At 36.1% G+C, this 20609-nt stretch overlaps 2 protein-coding genes and 2 long non-coding RNA genes across 8 annotated transcripts; 2 read left to right on the forward strand and 2 right to left on the reverse strand.

The window, feature by feature from the left end:
- Positions 1–279: 279 nt before the first annotated feature.
- Positions 280–12081, reverse strand: LOC124307221 (forkhead box protein N3-like). 3 transcript variants are annotated; one of them, XM_046768728.1, is made up of 7 exons: positions 11721–12081; positions 10754–10837; positions 9561–9967; positions 8795–9237; positions 8172–8475; positions 7986–8091; positions 280–7628 (listed from the first exon to the last, which is right to left on the reverse strand). In XM_046768728.1, coding segments are annotated over exons 1-7 (1632 nt in total). In that variant the 5' UTR covers positions 11723–12081; the 3' UTR covers positions 280–7342. The 3 variants fall into 3 exon arrangements, with proteins under 3 accessions (XP_046624684.1, XP_046624685.1, XP_046624686.1); XM_046768729.1 differs by lacking the exon at positions 10754–10837 and having other exon boundaries at positions 11721–12076; XM_046768730.1 differs by lacking the exons at positions 10754–10837; positions 11721–12081 and adding an exon at positions 10238–10365.
- On the forward strand, positions 10464–13223 carry LOC124307229 (uncharacterized). Its single transcript, XR_006908770.1, has 3 exons — positions 10464–11097; positions 11174–11642; positions 12132–13223. It is a non-coding gene; the product is annotated as an uncharacterized LOC124307229 (long non-coding RNA).
- Positions 13224–13303: 80 nt separating this feature from the next.
- Positions 13304–17909, reverse strand: LOC124307215 (zinc finger FYVE domain-containing protein 1-like). Of its 3 annotated transcripts, XM_046768706.1 has the most exons (7): positions 17808–17909; positions 16279–16761; positions 15782–16048; positions 15339–15711; positions 14868–15129; positions 14340–14787; positions 13304–13626 (listed from the first exon to the last, which is right to left on the reverse strand). In XM_046768706.1, exons 2-7 carry the CDS (start codon positions 16757–16759, stop codon positions 13403–13405), a joined length of 2055 nt encoding a protein of 684 aa, XP_046624662.1. In that variant the 5' UTR covers positions 16760–16761; positions 17808–17909; the 3' UTR covers positions 13304–13402. The 3 variants fall into 3 exon arrangements, with proteins under 3 accessions (XP_046624662.1, XP_046624663.1, XP_046624664.1); XM_046768707.1 differs by lacking the exon at positions 17808–17909 and having other exon boundaries at positions 16279–16834; XM_046768708.1 differs by lacking the exon at positions 17808–17909 and having other exon boundaries at positions 15863–16048.
- On the forward strand, positions 14681–15674 carry LOC124307230 (uncharacterized). Its single transcript, XR_006908771.1, has 2 exons — positions 14681–14808; positions 14903–15674. It is a non-coding gene; the product is annotated as an uncharacterized LOC124307230 (long non-coding RNA).
- Positions 17910–20609: the final 2700 nt, after the last annotated feature.

Below are 20609 nucleotides of genomic sequence, written 5' to 3' on the forward strand. Positions count from 1 at the left end.
CAGAATAAATTTCTAGGTTTAAACCCGGTTTTATGTAATAGTGTCAGCTGTTATATACGGCACAAAGTATAATTAATTACTTGTACGAATATCTGCAATATATATCAAGTACGCGGGGTATGTCTCTATTATGTTAAAACGTATGTAACTTATACCTATATGTGTTTACATATGTATACACTATACAAGTAATAAAGAACCGTCCAATGTACAATATGTATTATAATTTATATCATATATATGTAATAGGGTTTCAAATACATAATAATAAATTTATCATTTCTTTTCGTTACACGTATATGTGTGTATATATTTTGCATATATACTGTACACGCGTGTATGTTTATACATACAGATATAGGTACGTATGTAAATATATCAGTAGATGCACATATGCATACCTATATTTATTGTAAAATAAGTCTGTCGTATATATAAAGCTTAAAAATATTATACTTAATTGCAAGCAAGGCCAAGAAACTTAACAAACATTTTACAGTGATTCATTAATATTACTCATTGATAATAATGACCATTGAATAATAGTCAATATAATATAATGTAATGTAATATAATATAATATAATATAATATAATATAATATAATATAATATAATATAATATAATGTAATATATTACGCCAACAAAATTTTTATATCGTACTATCAATTACATGTATATTTCATCCAAGAAATGAAAGGTTCAAACTGTTTGGCACGTCGCACAACGGAAAAAAATCAAATGTTACGTTAACATGTATTTTTTGATTGTCCTCGGTTAGTGTTTGAATTCTTGATAAATCATCATCAGCCACTTTTATCGCACGTGCCGAAAATTACTATACTTTCCTTTAAAATCCAATAAATAATTTTTTTTTCATTCTCTTCCTCTAATATATCATTTCCATCGTTCTTTCGTTCACCAAATTTTTTCTGTTTTCTTCTCCTTAGGTTAAACAACAAATTTTTCATAAACAAAAACTTAACAGACACAATTGTACGTTAATACCAGAGAACTTGGTAACTATATACTTACATACCTTATGCGATTTATTACAGAGACTAGCATTAATTGTAAGTACCTAAATGACTAATAGAGTAATATACATCGTCAGCATACATGTAAATACATCAGAAGCAAACAGGATATCAAAGTTTGTCGATATTAAACCTTCACTATAGCAGGATCGATCCGTTAACAATGTGTGTGTATACAGTAAAATTCTTTGATATTAACGTTGAAAACAATTTGTACATGGAAAAACCGTACATGTTATCCGACAATAATAATAATAATAGTGATGATGATGATGATGATGATGATGATGATGATGATGGTGATGGTGGTGGTGGTGGTGGCGGTGGCGGTGGTGGTGGTGGTGGTGGTGGTGGCGGCGGCGGCGGCCGCGGCAGTGATGATGATGGTGGTGATATTGAGGAAACCGGCTGATTAAAGAGTATTTCTTCCGATATCAGGTGTTACTGGTATATTGCTTTACATGTTATGTTACGTTGCTAACCATTTATCTTAAGCTAACTTAATGACCAGCTACCTCTATTGTGATGATGAATGGATTCAAATGCCCCGCCCCCCTTTCCCATCCCTGCCTGACCAGATACTTTAGAATAAGCTACATGGAAGAACAGACCTTCAGTCGTAGCAAACGGAAGCTAGCCTTAACAGTTTAATAAATTTATAAATTATTACTTTAGTTACATCACTATACAATAGTCTAGGGTACATTGTTCTTTTATCCCGACTGAAGCATGTAAATGGGAAAGTAATGCCAATAGATATCAAAGGTAACACATACATACATAATGTGACACCAAATTGATAACCTCATATGATGTTTCACAGTTGTTTTATGATATCTATCATTGAATGCTCGTAAAACATGTTTCACAATAGTTTTATTATTGCTGTTTTCTTGTTACTATTATCATTGCTATTAGAACGATTATATTGCTTTGAAGATAACAGTGGAAGAGATATCATTTCGTTCACTTTGATATCCATAGCTATTATCTTCTCAATGTACTTAGTCTTGATGCCCCTATACATATAGTAGACTAGCTACGATCACATAAAAAAGATTTGGCAGCACGGCCCGTCAAGGCTTTATCAATTTATAATTCCATTGCTGTATCAAATCATAAACAATTAATAAAATAAAAATCTAATCCAATTATTTGGTAGATAGTTACAGAATAACAAATAATGTAAACATTAACTGGATTATGTAATTCCACTCTGAGTACCTCGGAGTGCTCGAGATTCTTACTGCGCAAACTTTGCTATTTGAAAATACCTGCACAGAGGAAATCGAACTAACAATTGACAATTACCGAACTCGCCTGTGGTAAGGAGGTAGAAAAGCTTCAACTCCAAGATTTGAAAAATGCTGACCAATGACAAAATTTATAACCAATGGTTTTTATATTGATTTATTATTGAATAAATAAAATTATGACTTCTACTTGCATGAATTTGCTAAATAATTATTTAAGGTCATTGAGGGAAGCTAAAAATCATCCAAATTTTTAGCTAACATCCTGTAACTATCCATATATAAATATACTTGTACACATGTGTACATTACCACCACGCAAACATAAACAGCATTGTTCGAGTTGTGTCACGGCACGTGTCGAATGTTGAACATGGTATTAAATTTGCTAGATAATAATCTTTTAGAACTTCAAACTAATGAACCATGAAGTAGCGAATTATTAGGAAGAGCTTTTATCACTCGGGCAGAGCCCTGTAAAAATATACCTTCTCTCTATATAGATTTTACTACGCATAACTTTAGTCAGGGACTTTTTCCCATGCCTGGATCCAATCCAAAGCTTTCACTTCTCAGCTCATTGCCGTTTGAAATCACTCACACAAGTATCAAATTCGTTAATCATAGAAGTCGAATACTTTTATACTGTTTAATCACGGTTGTAATACCGGAAAAAGCAGAGTTTAGCTTCAATTTCTTGACAGTTGAAAAAAAAATAGCTGTTCATTAATATAATTTTCTATGAATGCAGCAATCCAAAAAGAACTCAAATAACACGAAATTTCATTTCTACACTAAAAAGCTTTTTATGCAGGTACTGGACAAAATAGTTCATCGACATTCTAGCTCACCATCATCTTCTCCTCTTTAAACTGCAGAAATGGCAGAATTCACAGAAAATACCATGTTCGGAAATACACATCCGTCAAAGTTACACATACGAATTGACTACTAGTGAACTTATTTATTTGTATGTACCAGAAAAACTCCTTTAAACTAATCTCAATCGTTTCATAAAACCAAACAAGTTAAACTATTGTGCGATTAAAGCTTCTGTATTTTTCGGTCGAGGCACATTTGAATTTACTTATTGCCTATTCTGCTGACGATGAGCGTAGTAGATGAAAATACTTTGTAATTGGCGCAGGTCAGGAATTAGTCCTAAGATGCGTCGTATGGTTTATTTATATACAGCACAGCTTAAAATCATCTCAGTATAGCCGCGGGAAGAGTAGAAATCGCGAAAAATTATGGATTTTTCTGGATTACTAATCTATGGTAGCATGCATGTTGCAAATTCAAATTTTCGTCGAATTATAACTTGCAACGTACATACCGCATGATATATTTCGACTATGTTATTAAACCAACCGACAGCGAAAATAAAACCGATTTCGTAACATAAGTCCAACGCAAAAACCAACTGTACCCATAATTTTGAACATGATGTATAGATGAAAACGTGCATTCTTTCAACTCGGTGGTTTTTTTTTTTTTTTTTTTTTTTTTTTTTTTACTGTATAAGGATGGGAAAACCGTTTTTTCTCTATATTACTAGTTTTTCACTTCTAGAATGAAAACTAATGAAGATAGTTGTAGAGAAGAGTTATAGAGAATTAAAATGAGCTTTAGATCGACGCTATGCGGTCTGTTTCAGCCATGAAAAAAAATCCTAAAATTCCAAAAAGTAGGACGTTTTTTCAATCGGATTTTTATAGTAGATTATGTACTACAAATCGTCCGTTCATACCATGGCGTTATTTTGCGTTGAAATGGGTGAAAAATGCATCCAAACGTCGGGCTAAGCGTCTGAGTGCGCGAAAAAGCCGATTGAAGGTGCTGTGCGCTTCCATTACTACATACTAATTTGTACTTAAAAAAAAAAAAAAAAAAAAAAAAAAAAAACTCAAGAGTTAGAAACCTGCACGTTTTTATGTGTAAACCATATTTCAAATCGTCTTGCAGTTGGTTTTCAGGTGAGATTTAAGTTACGAAAAAATCTGTATCGGCTGGTCTATATATATATTTTTAAATATATTACCAATTTGTCTATCGAATAATATAAACAATTGTATCTCTATACATATCTACAGAAAAAAAATGTATCATAGAATTTCTCTATTATAATTAATTAGACTTTCTAGGAGTTTAATATGGAGTTTTGTTTTCGATGATGTTAAAAATTTTGTTGTTCCAAGTTTACATACGAAAATGTTTTGTATTTGCTAACGATTGAATTATTATTTAATAATATGTGTACTTAAGATTTAATTTTAATCATTATTCTATTATTGCTTGAAGTTTAGTGCTATTGGGTTGATTTTGGCATTAGGCGAGCTGCGAAATCCGAGCATACAGGTTTACTTTGAAAAGCACTGCCATATTCATCAATCAATGGATCGAAACTGTATAACTCAAATGAATACGTACAAGGGGATTCAGTATCATATACTGGAAAAATTTTCTCTTTGTCATCTCAACACTGTTAGCAATTTAATACCCCCTCCAAATATTCATCTACTTCTGCACACCCAAGTGAAGTCGATTTTGACCACTTTCAGTTTAGGGGGTTCGAATCAAGGTTGACAGTGCTGTCGTCTAACATATGACCATTGAACAACACACTCCGAATCGACTCGATGCGGCGCTGCCATTGGTTAGAAAGTGCTAAAACCAACCTTACTTTCGACCTGCTAAATTGGCGGGGCAGAGGGGGGGGATTAGAATCAACTTTACTCGGGTGTTTAAACTTGTAAGTATTGTACATAAACTAGAATTATTCTGATACATGGATGAAATGATCAAATTTAAGTATTTCAGCAAACTACTAATATTATCGTTCTTTATCAGAGTGTCAATATAATTCCTTCATTTAACATGCAACAGAAGAAGGTTTGTCTGCTTCTCCAAATATGCAAGACCACTCCGAAATTATTAATCGGGCGTTGTTCCTTAATTCGCGAGAAAAGGTTTGTCGAAGCCGTCCTAACTTGTGTGTATATTGGATATGTATTAATGATTAGAATAACCAAAAGAAATGTGAAATTTTTACCCACTTGTGCAGTAGTACTTTTTTTTCTTCTATTCATAATTTATAACTGTACAAAGTAATTTAGTACTTATGAATTAGGCATTTCATACTAAAGCGACCTACTACCGATCCTCACCCACTGTAACTTTTTTTTAGTATTAGCAGAGTAAAAATTTTTAATTACCTGTTCGGAAGCCAGTCACATAAATAAGTTGAAATTATTCAATTTCACTAACAACTCGTAGTTAAAATTCTATTTGTTCCACGGAAAACTTGTAATAATTTATAGGTTCCACCAAGTAAAGTCATTGATTAGTGAAACAGCTTTTAGGGAAAATATTCGCAAATCAGGACTTGGTCGCCGTTATCCTTTGTTCATCTTCTTTTCAATTTATATTACAAATCCTTTATAAAAATGGAAAGTTTTACGGATTACACAAGAGCGGAGGTAAATCTACTTTGGATGCTACAATTGACCAAGTGTTGAGGAAATGCGAAATACCCTTGTACACTTGACATACTGAAAAAAAGAGGTCAGTCATATACCGGGAGTTTAACGTATGAACTATATTCACTGGCAGATAGATTACTACATGTAAGATATCACTTCGGTTACCTCACTGCGGTTAGAATTGTTAACTTTCTTGGAATCTTCCCATTATAAATAACAAGAAAATGTTCAGTAAATCAATTTTTTCTGTATCAACATATTAATCATATATCTATCATCTTTTGGTGTACCAGATTGCTTAAGTCTTTCGAGAATCTCGAACACTGATTCAATGTGTGATCAGATTTCAATAAGGTTACTTGTACAGAACAAATGACAATCAATGGAATAATTGATCAGCTCTACAGCTGTCTTGTATATAAAGTTTCAGGAAGTACACACATAATATAACACGAATGCAGAACGTTTGGTTTCAACCGAGCATTAGTGTGATATATGACTCACGCCTCATTTGCAAAATGTTCAGTTTACGATTGTATTGCACATTTTCAGTGTATTCATTCAATGTCAGTATTTAAACTAGAGCTATTCTTACTTTTGGTTAGGCATAAAATTTTTTTTTAACTCAACAACCAATTTATCGTAGCATTTCCAAAAATCAATAACAAATAGCAATGTAAATATTCCGATTTTCGACTGATTTTGGAGAAAAATGGAATACAGAAAATTATTCAGTAATATTTCTTCTCTGTCACTTCATGTCACAGAGACATTTGTTTCACTGTAATGAATTTTAGTACAACACAGATTTTTAACCACCAGTTTGCACTAAAAAAATTTTTAAAAATGATTTGGTAGCAAGTACCTACGTAATAACATTAACATCAGTTTAATGGTGAAAAAAAAAAAAAAAAATCTGGAATATTCAAATTGCTTTTCAATTACCCTTACAATAGACTAATTGGAAGTAAAAATTCCAAATGGTAAGTGTCCGTGGTAGATCGATTTGGTACAGAACACCCACGTAGGCGTTTACGACTAGTGCGGCTGATCCAGGAAGACTCGCTTGTGATAACTTTGAATTAAGTCCAGCAAGTATAATTGTTTGGCATCGCACTGACTCAACACTCCAAAACTTATCCACATTATTTGGCCAATGGTTAATGACAGACTTTGAAAATTTATGGGTTGCACGTTCCACGTGAATGGTCTTGTTTGTATGCAAGAAAACGTAGTAGATAAGAATACTCTATCTCTCTTCGAATACCAAGACATGTCAATTTGAAAAACATGTTAGACACCATAGCGACACACTGAACAATCACTCATCCATTGCATCATTAACGATTCTATAATAAATACGAAATGAAATAGTACGGAACACTCTTTAAAAGAATGTGAGAAAAAAGCAGTTGAATTTTGTTTAAACCCTAAGAAACTGATAGTTATTGTGATCAACGACCGCTACAGAATAAGTGACATTCATTGTCATTAAGCTGTCAGCCTCGAAGCATTGACAATGCTTAGTCACCATGCGCAGTGTATTGCAATATTCTTTGCAGTATTCAGTACTAACCCCTAACTTGTTTGAGGTATCGGGTTCCGTCGCCCCATTCTCGCCAGCGCCTACGCTTCTTTTCAGAATTATTGGAAAACTCACTTGGATTAGAGTGCCTTTTCACTTTCGAAGTTTCATGCATTTTCATCGACCCAGGTGGATCACTGTGCGTCTGCAATCTTCCTTGAATAAGAGGTGTACTAACTCCTGCCAAGTTTAAAAGCGCATCAGCACCCTCTGCTATTTTTCGTTGCTCGTCAAAATCTGTGCCGGCCACATCTGAGCCCCCGCACCTCTTACTGTAAAGGAAATTTTATTATACCAAGTTTTAACAGTGTACCGCATGGGTGGCCACATGTGACGCATCTGGCTTTGATATCTCCAAGTGGTTTGTACCTTCACTAGAATGCCTTATTTTAACTATCATTGTTCCTTGACTAAAAGATATATCACAAGATCCGCCTCGATTTGTTCTTACGTACCTTCGGAAACTGATTAAGAAATGAAGAAATTAAGTCTATTGGATGTGAAAAGAGATGGCTCTGAGCCGCAAATGTTTGATGTTCCTGCTACATGGTATTTAAAATAGATTCGTTATTCTCTCATTATAGAGTTTAACCTAACTTCTCCAGATTATAGTACGTATATTACTTTACCTTTCTAATTTGATTGATGTAATACAGCTATAAGTGTGGTCTTCGCTCGAGCTCCTAGTAATTATTGGTACTAGCTTATCTGTTTCTACCAATTTTCTTTTACGGTCTGAAAATTCACAAACCACCTATTACAAAATACTGTTAATAATAATTATACTATCTCCAATATTCTAGCAAATTTCATACCTTTGTTATGACTTAAGATAATCGGTCCATGCTTGAAGGATAACATAGCAGCTGCTGCAGCATCTACATCGCTGTCGATCTCAGCCTCCGGACTATCCCCTATATTACTAGAAGCAAGACGTTTTGACAAGTATGGGAATAAAACTGGATCCGGCAGACGTGCACTAGCATTTTTTCTAGGAATTTTTTCAGGTGAAGAGAGGTTCTGAGCAGTTAATGGAGGAAAAGGCGCTCTGGATAATGCTTGTATCAGATTTGGACGATACTGTGCATCAACCATCCACAACGATCCTTTTCCCAAGTTCTGGAATCAGAAAATGTATGAAAAACGCTGAATGATTTGAATCGGTAATATTTACGTAACAAGCATAGAAAAAAATGGTGTACAATTCTATGTGAATATACAAAGAACACAAACTAAAGAAAAAATTCTGCATCAATTTAAAGCACACATTTCTCTGACAAATAAAGAAGAACGTTCAACGTGCATCAATTATCTCTAAACATATTGATCTATATTTCAAGTAGGACTACAATGTGGAAATCATTATTGACATTGAAATGAAAAAGAAGCATATCCTTGTGACGTTTAGTTGATTCAAATTTTTTCTGTTGAAACTTACCGGCGCTTTCTCTACTTTGCGAAAACATTTGTTCAGGCTCAAATTGTGCCTAACAGAGTTCTTCCAGCCTGTAGGTGCGTTTCTGAAGTATGGAAAGTGATCCAAGATCCATGCATAAACTTCTTTGACAGGTAGTGCTTTGACAGGACTGTCTTCAATCGCCATGAATATTAAACAGGAAAAAGAATATGGCGGTTTACTGTTCCTGTGCAAATGAGGATCGTAAGGTATGTGAGTTGGATGTTTGTTACGATTCGACACTGGCAAATTGTTGTTACTCAAAGATATCTTTGCCTGATTATTTTGTACCGAATTGTAGTGGTTTTTTACCGACTCCTGATAAATCTGCACTGATTTCTGGTAACTTTTGCTTGTATTTTGGCAATTTTGCCCCTGAATCAGCATTAAATTTGTATTATGTATTTTTATGTTACCCTCGACAGCTGTAAAAATAGAAACAATTTTTGATAATCATCTTTTCCATTATGCCAAATGATAATAAGAATGTTTTCCCCAAAAACCTGGAGAATGAAGTGCTAGCCACATTAACTTTGCCCGATGCTGATATATAAGACTGTTAAATAAAAGGTGAACTTAAGGTTCAGGCTATACTGTATATTTTTCTCTCAAGTATGAGACTATGAATTAAAAAATCTCCGTATCGGACATTGTACACTCTCTTTGGTTTTCGAAGCAATTTTTGCAATTCTAATGTGTAGTATATCTTATAGTTCTGTGATTCTTCCAACAACTAATAAGCGTTTACCTGGAGAGTAGCCATCATCTAAACTTGAAATGGAATTTGTGTTTTCTGATAAGTCAGCAGTGTCATCGCAAACATTATTGTTCAAATTTATTGTCGTTTGCAAGTCTTTTGCAGGTCTAGAAATTTCTAAGCCTTTTAATAAATTCTGTTGATGCAGCCAGCTGAGAGAGGTCAAATCATCGTCCGAATGATTGGTCTTTTCTACAGATTTATCAATTATGCCGACTTCCTCATGGATCCCATCAACCAAATTTGATTCACTAAATACGCTAGCGTTGTCTCCCTCTTTCAAAACGTAAGCTGCATCTCCGCAACTAAATACTCGAGTAATCGGTAGGCCAACCGTGCCTTCGACATCGCCAGCATCTGGTTTATCTGGAGCCATTATACCTCCGTAATTTCGGTCACTGCAATGAAAAAATCGTCATTGAATATGACTTGTATTTCTTCAAATTAATTTCAAGTAAGGTTAACAATACAAATTCACCATTGAAAAGTGCCTTGGATAATCTGTTCAAATAATGAAATTTTGTGGAACTCTTGAGAAATCGCAGTACAAAGAATCTATTGCTTTATAATTTGGGAATTTGTTTTGCAAAATATCTTGTGATATTGTAACCATGTCTCGGCGTTACATATGTATGTTGCGATGTTGATATTTCAACTTTAATACTCACATTACACGCAAGTAAATTCAACAGCATATCCGAAAATTTACACTGCTTGGATGTCCAAGCATGATTATTTAAGATCCGAAGCACAAAGTTTGCATGTAGCAAACTGAGCTATTTCGGAAAGTGAAACGCTATTCGTCGGGGAAAAAAAGATTACTTCCAAATTCAAATAATGCCTTCGTCTAAATGGCTGTAATCACAAATGGGGGGTATCACGTGCCACTTGCTCCAGTCTCGATGGGACGCAGGAATAAAACGCAGAGTGAAAAAGCATCGTTGAAAAAATCTGTTCTCGCCTATGAAATATCCGGGCTTAAATTAACGCGCCTAACCTCGGTCTCGAATCCAGAGTACCTGCATTGTCATTTGTTTATTCACTAATGAGCGACAAAATGGCGTCAGCTTGTACGAGAGCGGTTAAAAAAAGCTATGCACTCCTCGCTTAACTAGCAATTATTAAAATTGGTTCACTTTGGCTTGGATACAAATTGATCATTAATGAAGAACCCACTCCCGTACCTCTTCAAATCTGTGTGGTAACTGCGTCGGTGAAACTTAAATGCATTGAAAAATGGCGTCAGATAGTTCCAGCCTTCGTTATACCTGTGTTGTGCGGAACAGCTCTTCACTTTTTGCAACATGTCAATAGGAAAAATAATGCGCCGAGAGTTTTTATAGTTGGAGCCGGCTTGTCTACTAAAAGCATAGCCTCAACCAAACCATATCTCCTTGTTTATATGAATAGTCATGAATCGACGTGTGTATGCATACACGCGATACGATCATTACCATGTGTATTTATATCGTGATCACTGTTTCACGAATAGCTTGAAGATGTTTTGCGCAAGTTACGTCGGTAATATGTACGTATTAACCAATCAAATAGGATGGAAAATCCTTGCAGTGTATTTATATTTAAATTCAGTTTCGTGTTATCAGCAAGCCAGGACTCGTGACGGGGAAGTTTCAGGCTACTGAATGCAATTACTTGTTGAATTCAAATATGGAGTTGTAGATTGATTACGAAACTCAAGCATGCATGAAAATGGCCACGGCATCACTTGCAAATGGCATCAAAATGGTGTAAAATTCGAAAATAAATCAAATTTCTTCTCAACTATTGGATCTAGTAATAAAAATTTGCACACTCAATCATAAAAGAAATTTAATTTTCGGAAATCCATATTTCATACTATGTTTCCAGTAGCGTTATCCGCAAAATGCTACAGTGTGGCGAAATAGTAAGACGTACTAGGATGCATTTCAAGCCATACGGCTTAATATGTATTTGCGAAACAAAGATCGAAATAGCATTCAATTTGTGTTTCGGAACAGTTTCTCTGCAGAATCTCAAATGGCACGCATGAACTAATATTTTGCGTCTTTGGAATTTATTTGCTCAGACCTGGTACGTTTATTTATTTCATAAGAAGAAGAATTAGACGTAAATATCTTCAAATATAATTACAACTACTGGGTCACTTACATATTCGAGAAGATAAACGGTGTCCTTAACAACTTTTCTAAAGACGGGCATCGCAGCACACTACACAACACCCAGCTGATCACGGCACCATGTTGTGACGACAAAATATGGCTGCGGTGACGTCATAACCTAACTTTCCTTTATGGATCGAGTTTGGCTTGTACGCACGAACGCGGTATACGTGACAGAGATTTGAGCTTCAATAAACCAGCAATATTCGCTTACAATTTCAACGTATGATGACACTCAACCGTATTATACATTTGTTATTCTAACATTGAATATTTACATTTAACGAGTACGTATTTCGTCAGAACTACGTGCGCACGCGCTATCTGTTGCTATCTGTTCTGTTTTGGTTGTTTTGTGCTCCGATCACGTGGCAATGACTCCGTTTCCATCTGTCGCTAGATCCAGGGAATTATATGCTGGAGCATGTTGGTCTTATCGGAGCACACGTAACGCACCCTTGGTCGTCGGGCCGATTAGAGATGTAGACAATTAGCGGACAGAAGAACGATCAATGTTGACCTTTTTTTAATCCCCTTTCTTCACTTCATAGTTCAATGAAATGCAATGTTGTAATTCAATAGTTCCCATAGTCAGACTGTCGAATATTTGAATAATTATAGTGTATTCCACATGTATTAGGGTGTCTCATTTTATCTTGTATTCAGGGCTATTTTGAAAGATCTCTATTGAATTCATTTTAAATCCCTTAATGACCTAGTTCAAGGTAATTAACAAATTCCTTTGATATAGGTAATGCCACAGGCCATCAATTATGTCATTAGTCTGCCACCTATTCTACCTTAATTTATAATGATATTCAAAGAGTACACATACTTATATTAAAAACTCAATAGGTTGATGCCAATCAGCCTGTTATATTCATCATTCAAAATTTATTTCGTTTCCAGGAATCATGCTTGAAAAAGGAAAATAAAATCAGAATACACAAATACGATAGAATAATAATATTGGAATAGGTACTGTCACAGTCTTATGTCAAAATTAACGATATTGCAATGACTTTCACACTAAAACGGAATTGGAACAATATGATGATTGTTAAAGTTACAGGTTATTTTTAAAAATGTGTATAAGAACATGAAAATATATTCACTGCTGTGGTATTTTTCTAAATTCTTCCTCATGTAAGCATCCTTTCACCTAACATTACTGTTCGATACAGACTACAATAACCTTCAGCTAGCGTGCAGTGTTATGGAACAAAGGACTCGAGTTCAAATCACTAGCGAATCAAGGAAGACCTGAGCAACAGCCTGCAAAATATATACGACATGGCAGGTTGTTCAGATGCTGAATCGACAAGGTGAATTTTGAACTCAGTCTGGCTGCACCTGGGCTAGGTTTGCTGCAGTTTTTCTTTCCCCCCAGTGTTAAAAGAAGACGTTAATATAGGCAATAGCAATAACAATTGCTAATAATTTTAAAGAAATGTAACGCAGGATGCTTTGGGGAGAAATTTGAATCTTTTCATTGCAAATAAAAAAAACATTTGCAATGTCTCAATAACTGTCACTTATCAATGGTTATTTTTAGAAATTCAGACCATCTAATTTCTTTGATGGTCTTTACTCGACATCGGGATAACAATTATTTACATTTATATAACTCTTAATAGCTCGCCATCAAGTTATTAAAATAACAGTCATTTTTCAATCGATCTTGATGCACAGATCACACACACGAACAGATTTATCCCAACCACGTCGAGTAACTGGCTTTCGATGAGTAGAACAATCTTGACAAACCCCGCGGCCACAATCCCTGCAGTGATGTAAAGGCACTGTGTCTGAAAAATTTACCGCACAGACACAGCAGTTTGTTACTTCCGAGTCAGGTACCCAGTAGCTTGGCCTCACTGTATCCTTGATCAGTGCTGAATAAACGAGAATATTTTGTTGTCACACAAGATGTTCATTGGTTGTCATTATAAACTTTATAAATGCAACATTGTATTCGTAACATTCAGGATACTGCATTTGAAGTCGAGTAATCATATTCTTTCGATATCACTAACATCGGATGAAATTTTTCTGTATGATAGGTTGTCTAACGTCAATGGCATATTTCATTCTCTGATATTTCCTAGTTTTCTCAGCACTAATATTGCTTTCTTCCAGGGTACATTTCAACTACCTTTACCGAATATACTCACTTTTCTCGTATGCAAATTCATTGAATTATACGCATAATATCTTCGATCTAAGTCAAAATAGTAGCGACTTTACGAATTTCATTCAAGTTTACCTAATCACGGTTACTTAACATTTTAATGAAGATTCGTCATTCCTACTGGAAGAAAATAGATGATGATATATGTATTTACGTGAAAGAAAGTCACCCCTAGCCATTCATTCAATTCAGCAGGTGTCTTGAACAATGAAATTTAATCAAGAGGAAATCGAGAAAATTCTAGAACTGCCCGAATTTTCTGGAATTTCCCTGATTTTTCCGGGCTGTATCTAAATCCAACGCTAGATGCCTCGTATGATAGACACGTCTATCCATAATCAAATAAATACCCAATGGCAGGTAACAAAATATGTTACTGAGAAATCAGAATGAACGGATGAAGGATAAAGTACTTACACTTTGAGTAACTCAAGACAGTTCCAACCACGTTCAATGTCGAAACGACATGTTCGGTAACTTTCCTTGCGCTAACATCTTCGGAACTTTCAGTCAAATCTTCATTAGAATTATCGTCCTTGTCAAAACATATATCACAAACTCTAACTGGCGTGTACCAATTTCTTAGTGGCACTGGTTTTGTTTTTGATGAGCAGGTGGCACAAAACCCTTCACCACAAGCTCGGCAATGGTGCTTTGTATCTGTTGGGCCAAATGGAGCTTTACACTTATGACAGTGTTTAATTTCGTTGTTGGCCCGCCAGTATGTAGGAGCAACTTGATCGGCAACCCAGGATGTCAATAGTTTTGTCGGTTGAATTGATGCATTGGTTACAGCTTCAGTTATATACGAAACACCGTCAATAACTCTTTGAGCAGTATTCTGAGATGCCAGTGAAGCATTAGCCTGAAATGAAATGGACGAAGGGTAAGATATGTTTCTTAACGAATATCAGTGATTAAGAACAACTTTTCCAAATGACATACCGTAGTCCAAACATGTGTTATTTCTGTCCTAACAGCTGCATCCTCAGGATTTTTATTTCCGTACCAAAACTGTCGACTTCTATATATCTCACCACAGTGTGGACATTCTATCACGTATCCAGACCACGCATACTTGGCGAATCCATACCAGCTTGCATCACTCTGGGTTAGCGTACGACTAGTGACAACGACTTCACTTCCGTTGCCATGACACTTTTTACAAATGTAGACCAAGTTTTCATACTGATGCTGGTAACGACATCTGCAATACATTATATTGTTAATTATTTTGCATATTCAGAATTCATTTGCAATCAGGTCAAAATTAATCAGTATTCATTGTTGTTTTTTGTTCCATTTTGAAGAGTCCAGCATTCAAAAATATTAGCTAGTACTTCTATGGGAACCTATCTAAATTGAGATTGTTCATTATGAATTTGATATGATCAGTAATAACGGAAGTATTTCAACCTGGAATCACTAGCATGGGGTTTGCCTTCACGCAGGTGTCCCATACTGTTGATGCATCTACAATCACAGCTCAAGCACTTGACAGTGCAAGTAAAGTACTGGTCAGGAAATAGGATGTTTGACAAGTTTTCAATTTCACCAGAAAATTTATCATTGAGTATTTTAAGAGTGCCATAGACCAGGTGAGGCCTCCTAGCAGAACGAACAGTCGTATTATCCAGCTCATTTTTAATGGCCCTCCTCAAGGGTTGATAATCTGTTGGCGGATTTGGCGTTTCGACACCAACATACTTTATTGAGCTAAACGCTTCAATTTCCAACCGCATCTGATCAAAACGTGCTCTTAAAATATCCTCTGCACTTTCTGTTGCATCTGTAATATTTAAGAAGTTATGTTTGCAAATTGGTTTACTTCTTGCTTTATGATTAATGGTTTTACTTACTACTGGACAATGTTCTGGTATGCCGAGTCTCATGAAACACTATGATACTTGGCCCAAGTGCACTCAAAGAGCCGTTCATACCTTCTCTTTGCCCAACAGCTTGTAGTGCATTTTGAAAATGGTGACTGTAAGCTCGTGATGCAGCTCCAATAAATGTAAATAAGTCTCGGTTAAGTCTCTCAGAGCGAGTTCTATAAACTACAATGTCAGACACCGCGAGAACTTTGAGCAAAAGTCTCATTCGTTGATTTTCATGAGCTGTTATTCCTGAAAATGTAGTGAAAGCAAATTATTCTATAATGTTGTACTAAAAACAAGACAAGTATTAGGCCATCATCTTCTACAACGGAAATACATCAATATATTATATTATTGATCGGAGATTAAGTGAAGTAATGTGCATTAAGTGCTTCAAAACTTCCCCTGTGCTGTATAATTGAATCAGAATAATTATAAACTCTTCCTGAATCATTAATGAGATTTACTGATAAGTCTACCTAGCAGTCCTTCGGTATCCAAGCAAATTACTTTTAATGTGGGATCAAATGCTGCCCAGACCCCGAGTGTACAAGAGCTTTGCTCATTTGAAGTTCGAAATACTTCTTGACCACCAAAAAATACTTGGTTCAACGTGTGGCTCTTTCCATCCCCTGTGTTGCCAAATATGGATACAACTTTTAACTTTACATTTTTACCGCCACATTTTAAATTCTCAATAAATTGTTCAGTGCTTGAAACTTTGAGATGCTCTCTTCCATCAATTAGTAAAAAGCTGTGCGATTCATTTAATGGTTGCACTGGAGATTTTTTATGAATCGTCGAATCATGCCATGGTGTACTTCCTCCACTAGGTTTCTGGTTATCACGATCATTGGATGGAAGGCTATCCAAACTTTCCATTATTGCTGAACTGGTAGGCTTAATTTTGCAGCTTTGTCGCATCAGATCTTCCACATTATGACAACCCAAGGTGGTCATATCTAAGGTAAGAGGATAAATACGAAACAAATAAAATATGTTCAAGTATAAAATCTATGACCATCGGAAAGGAGTCAAAATTCTCGATAGATACCATATACTTTGTATACATATCAGTATATTCTACTTGATGAAGTGGGAGATCTTACATTATTGCAATAGTGTCCAATTATTCTAATTTTAATAACTATCCAATATGACGTAGAGATGGTAATTGATGAATAATACATATTGACGGTGCTGTTTGCACACTTTTACGCTTAAGCAATGACTCTTGGCGATTGAAAACTTGTGCTCAACCCATACCATCGATGCATACACGACTTCATTTATATACCACACAACGTCTTCAAGAGATAGGTTCCCTTTCATTTGGTATTAGTATACCCTTGTACCACACTTGTCCGTGCCATTGTACAATATTTATAATATATAATTATTTACACAGATATGTTAGATAGTTATTAATAATATGTCTTTAGCAAAAGCAAGTACGCATCAAGTATACTTCCCTCACCAACTGGAACACAGTCACACAATCGTGTTGATAAGCACAGCACAAAAAATTTGTCAAGTTTTTTTCTCAAGGTGATCCTATTAGTGTATACAGAGAATATGTGAAACAAAATTTTGAAATAATCATCGACTTCTTAACTGATCACTACTTTTTTAAATTTGTAAATATCCGATCCTATTCTTTCGTTTAAGAGTTACCCGTCATAGTTCGGAAACAATTATTACACTACTAAAGAAGGGCGCTAACCGTCATAGAAACATTACAAAAGCGAAATTAAATTGCCGAAACTTTGCTAATGTTTTGATCATAGTGTATTCGAGGATGACATGTCAGATGAGTGCTTAATTTATTGCAGTTAGTCACGGGCACCGAACTGTGTGTGTAAATACGTGGTGAAGTTCTCATAGGACTAGAACGGCATGCAAATCATCAGTTCAAATAACGTACTTCAGATTAAAATTGATAGGTATAAGTATCCTGATAATATGAATTAAAACAATCGTATTTAAATTAGCAAACAGCCGCAAGTACTTGAACATTTCTAGTAGAAAGGAGACGGATGAACTGTCGGCGGGATAAGCGAAGTGCGTATGTATGTACAGCAGCAGTCATGGATCTGATACCCCTGGAACAGGCAACCCAAATTGCACCATCAACCTAGCACGCTATTTCCCACCTGTGTCTCGATCAGCCCCTTGACACACGTTGCTAAAAGTGGTTCGCAAAATGTCCCTCGATTCTGCCGACAATCTCCACCACTAGTGGCGCTAGTAGTTGTCTGACAATCTTGTGCGTGGTCAGCGAGGGCAGCGAGCGTGTCAGAAGTCTACTAGCGCCACGTAGAGGAACTAAAAAACGGGGACAAAACGCGTACAATTTTTTGATATACGAGCAGTGGTGAGTGTCAGGGGCAGCTCCCTGCAACTCCGTGTTTCAGAAAACGAGTCTATGTTGTCACACTCGGTAAAGAGCGTTAGTACAGTTGCGCGGTTTGCGCGATTACCTTTACGGCCTTTACGGCGTGCAACCTGTACAACTGCACTGCTAGCGCCCTCAATAAGAACTAAAATCATGTGACATACTAGCTTACTCTTTTTACTTTTTCACTCGATCTAGTTGCAGGGGGCTGGTCAGGGGGCTGGTCTCGATCATCATGGGCATCAGAATACCGCAATAGCATTTAGTAAGTTGCTGCCTAGTCATTGGCCAATAGGAATACCAATAAAATGGGTAATTCGCATTCAGGTGTAACATCCGACCGGAACGTCCGTATGTTTTATCGACTATTATTACTGCATGTTACTTTTATCAACTAACCAAACTCGAAGTACGAGAATCTTGTAACCATAAGAAATTAAAACAACTGTCTAACTATTTGAAATATCCCTAGATGGAAATAACTATGAAATTCACTAGCCGAGGCTTAAAAACCATGTTACGAGATCTTCGTACTACAGAGAACTATAATACTATTATGCGTTATTATATATCATATTAACACTATAATTAACTAACACAATTATACCCAATTATTATATAGCACTCAACAATGCCATTTGTGCATTCGGAGCTGAGAGCTATACCATAAGCAACATACGCTTTACTATATAGCCTGGAGTATAGAAGACTGTAAAACCATAGATAAATGCATAACCAATATAATGTAAAGATAGCACTGCTGCAATAACCCATAAAACCAGAGACTGCAAAACCATCAAACCGTGAATGCTAATTACCCAGCATGAACTATACCTTCTTCCGCAACGCCGTATTGTAGGCAACACGCGCAACGTTTTGAAGGCAATGCAGATCTCCAATGTGGAGCCATACAGAGCCTTACCTAGAGAATACATTAGGAAACTTACCGACGAAACGAAAACGTTCTAGAAGCTTCCAAGCCGATTTATATCAATATAAGAATTAACAACTACAGAAGGGAATCATATACAAAAGCACACATGTAAACCTGCTCTAAAGCTATGAATCATCAAATTACCAAATACTCTAAATCTGTTAAGATAGTTATAACACAAACAACTAAGGATATTCGCAGCAGCGCGATTCTAATAATGTTAAACAAATAACAAACTATGTTCATAAACAATTGCTATTGTACTCCAGGTTAACAACGACAGTAGTCGACTATAATACATATGCAATTCTATATAGATATAACTATAAAACTAACAAACGACAGGTAACCAAAATGAAATATGGGCTTTGTAACGAGCAAGATAGCAAAAACATTAAGAGGTAGACAGGTAGTTAAGTGGCTGAGGGGCGCCAGAAATGGGGCTGGCGCCACAAAGGGGGCTGGCGCCACAAGGGGGGCTGGCGACACAACGAAAAGCTCACGCAGTTCGGAGAACTACGGAACAAAGTCCACGCACCTACACCACCGCACCAAGCAGCGATATACCATACGTAAAAACCTACAATATAGTAATAGCCAATGGACTAAGATATCAGGCGTGCATGCGGCGAAGATGTCGTGCCCTAATTAGAATTCCTAGAAAAAGAGGGGAGGTGCGCAAAGGTGACCAAAAACTATAGAGGGGGATCGTTCTGCGCAACGATCGACCCCTATAAAAAGGGCGACCGATCACTCGATCGCTCTCTTGTGTTTCTACCTCCAGATTCGTCATCTAGTTCCGGTACAGTCTCGCGGTAAAATCCTTTAGCCTTTTGCATTAAAACTTTCATACAACGTTACTCTGCCCAAAAGTTTAGCGAGCTTAAAATCCATTTTGTCATACTAAGATTAAGATCTTACACTGTGTAACTCCGTTTTTGTGACTTTTAAATATCAAAACTTATAAAATAAACCTAACTTAGTCAAAATATCCAAATATTAAAGTCAGTTATTCCGCTAAAACCTCTCACCAATCTACAAGTCATCGCATCCAGAATACTCTCAAAAAGGTAAGCCAAATTAAATCTTTCATCCAACAATTTCTCCCTCTTCGGTTCGTTCGATTAGAGCGACAGAATGCCCGTTGTCCGGTGTATTTCAATACTTAATCGGTAATTGGTGGCCCAAACTACTGATGTGAGTCTGGCTGTAGCTGCGTGTGAATGTTTCCGGTGTCTAACATCTGGAGATTTCCACTAGGTACCGTTCCGACGTCACACAGGGTGCTCCAGGTAGCGCCTCCCTACCTTATCGGCGTATTCCTATTGGATAAAACAAAAAACCGCGACAGGAAAATAATTCGGCAGAATTTTGCTGCCCGTGAAAATACAGCCTAAATTGACGGGTAACTTCGGATGCCTATCCCAAGGGGGACAGATATCGTGACCGTGAGGGTCACAGTAATATTCGTTATTGTCTTC

This window comes from Neodiprion virginianus, chromosome 6, assembly GCF_021901495.1.
Source record: "Neodiprion virginianus isolate iyNeoVirg1 chromosome 6, iyNeoVirg1.1, whole genome shotgun sequence".
Classification (NCBI taxonomy): Eukaryota; Metazoa; Arthropoda; class Insecta; order Hymenoptera; family Diprionidae; genus Neodiprion; species Neodiprion virginianus.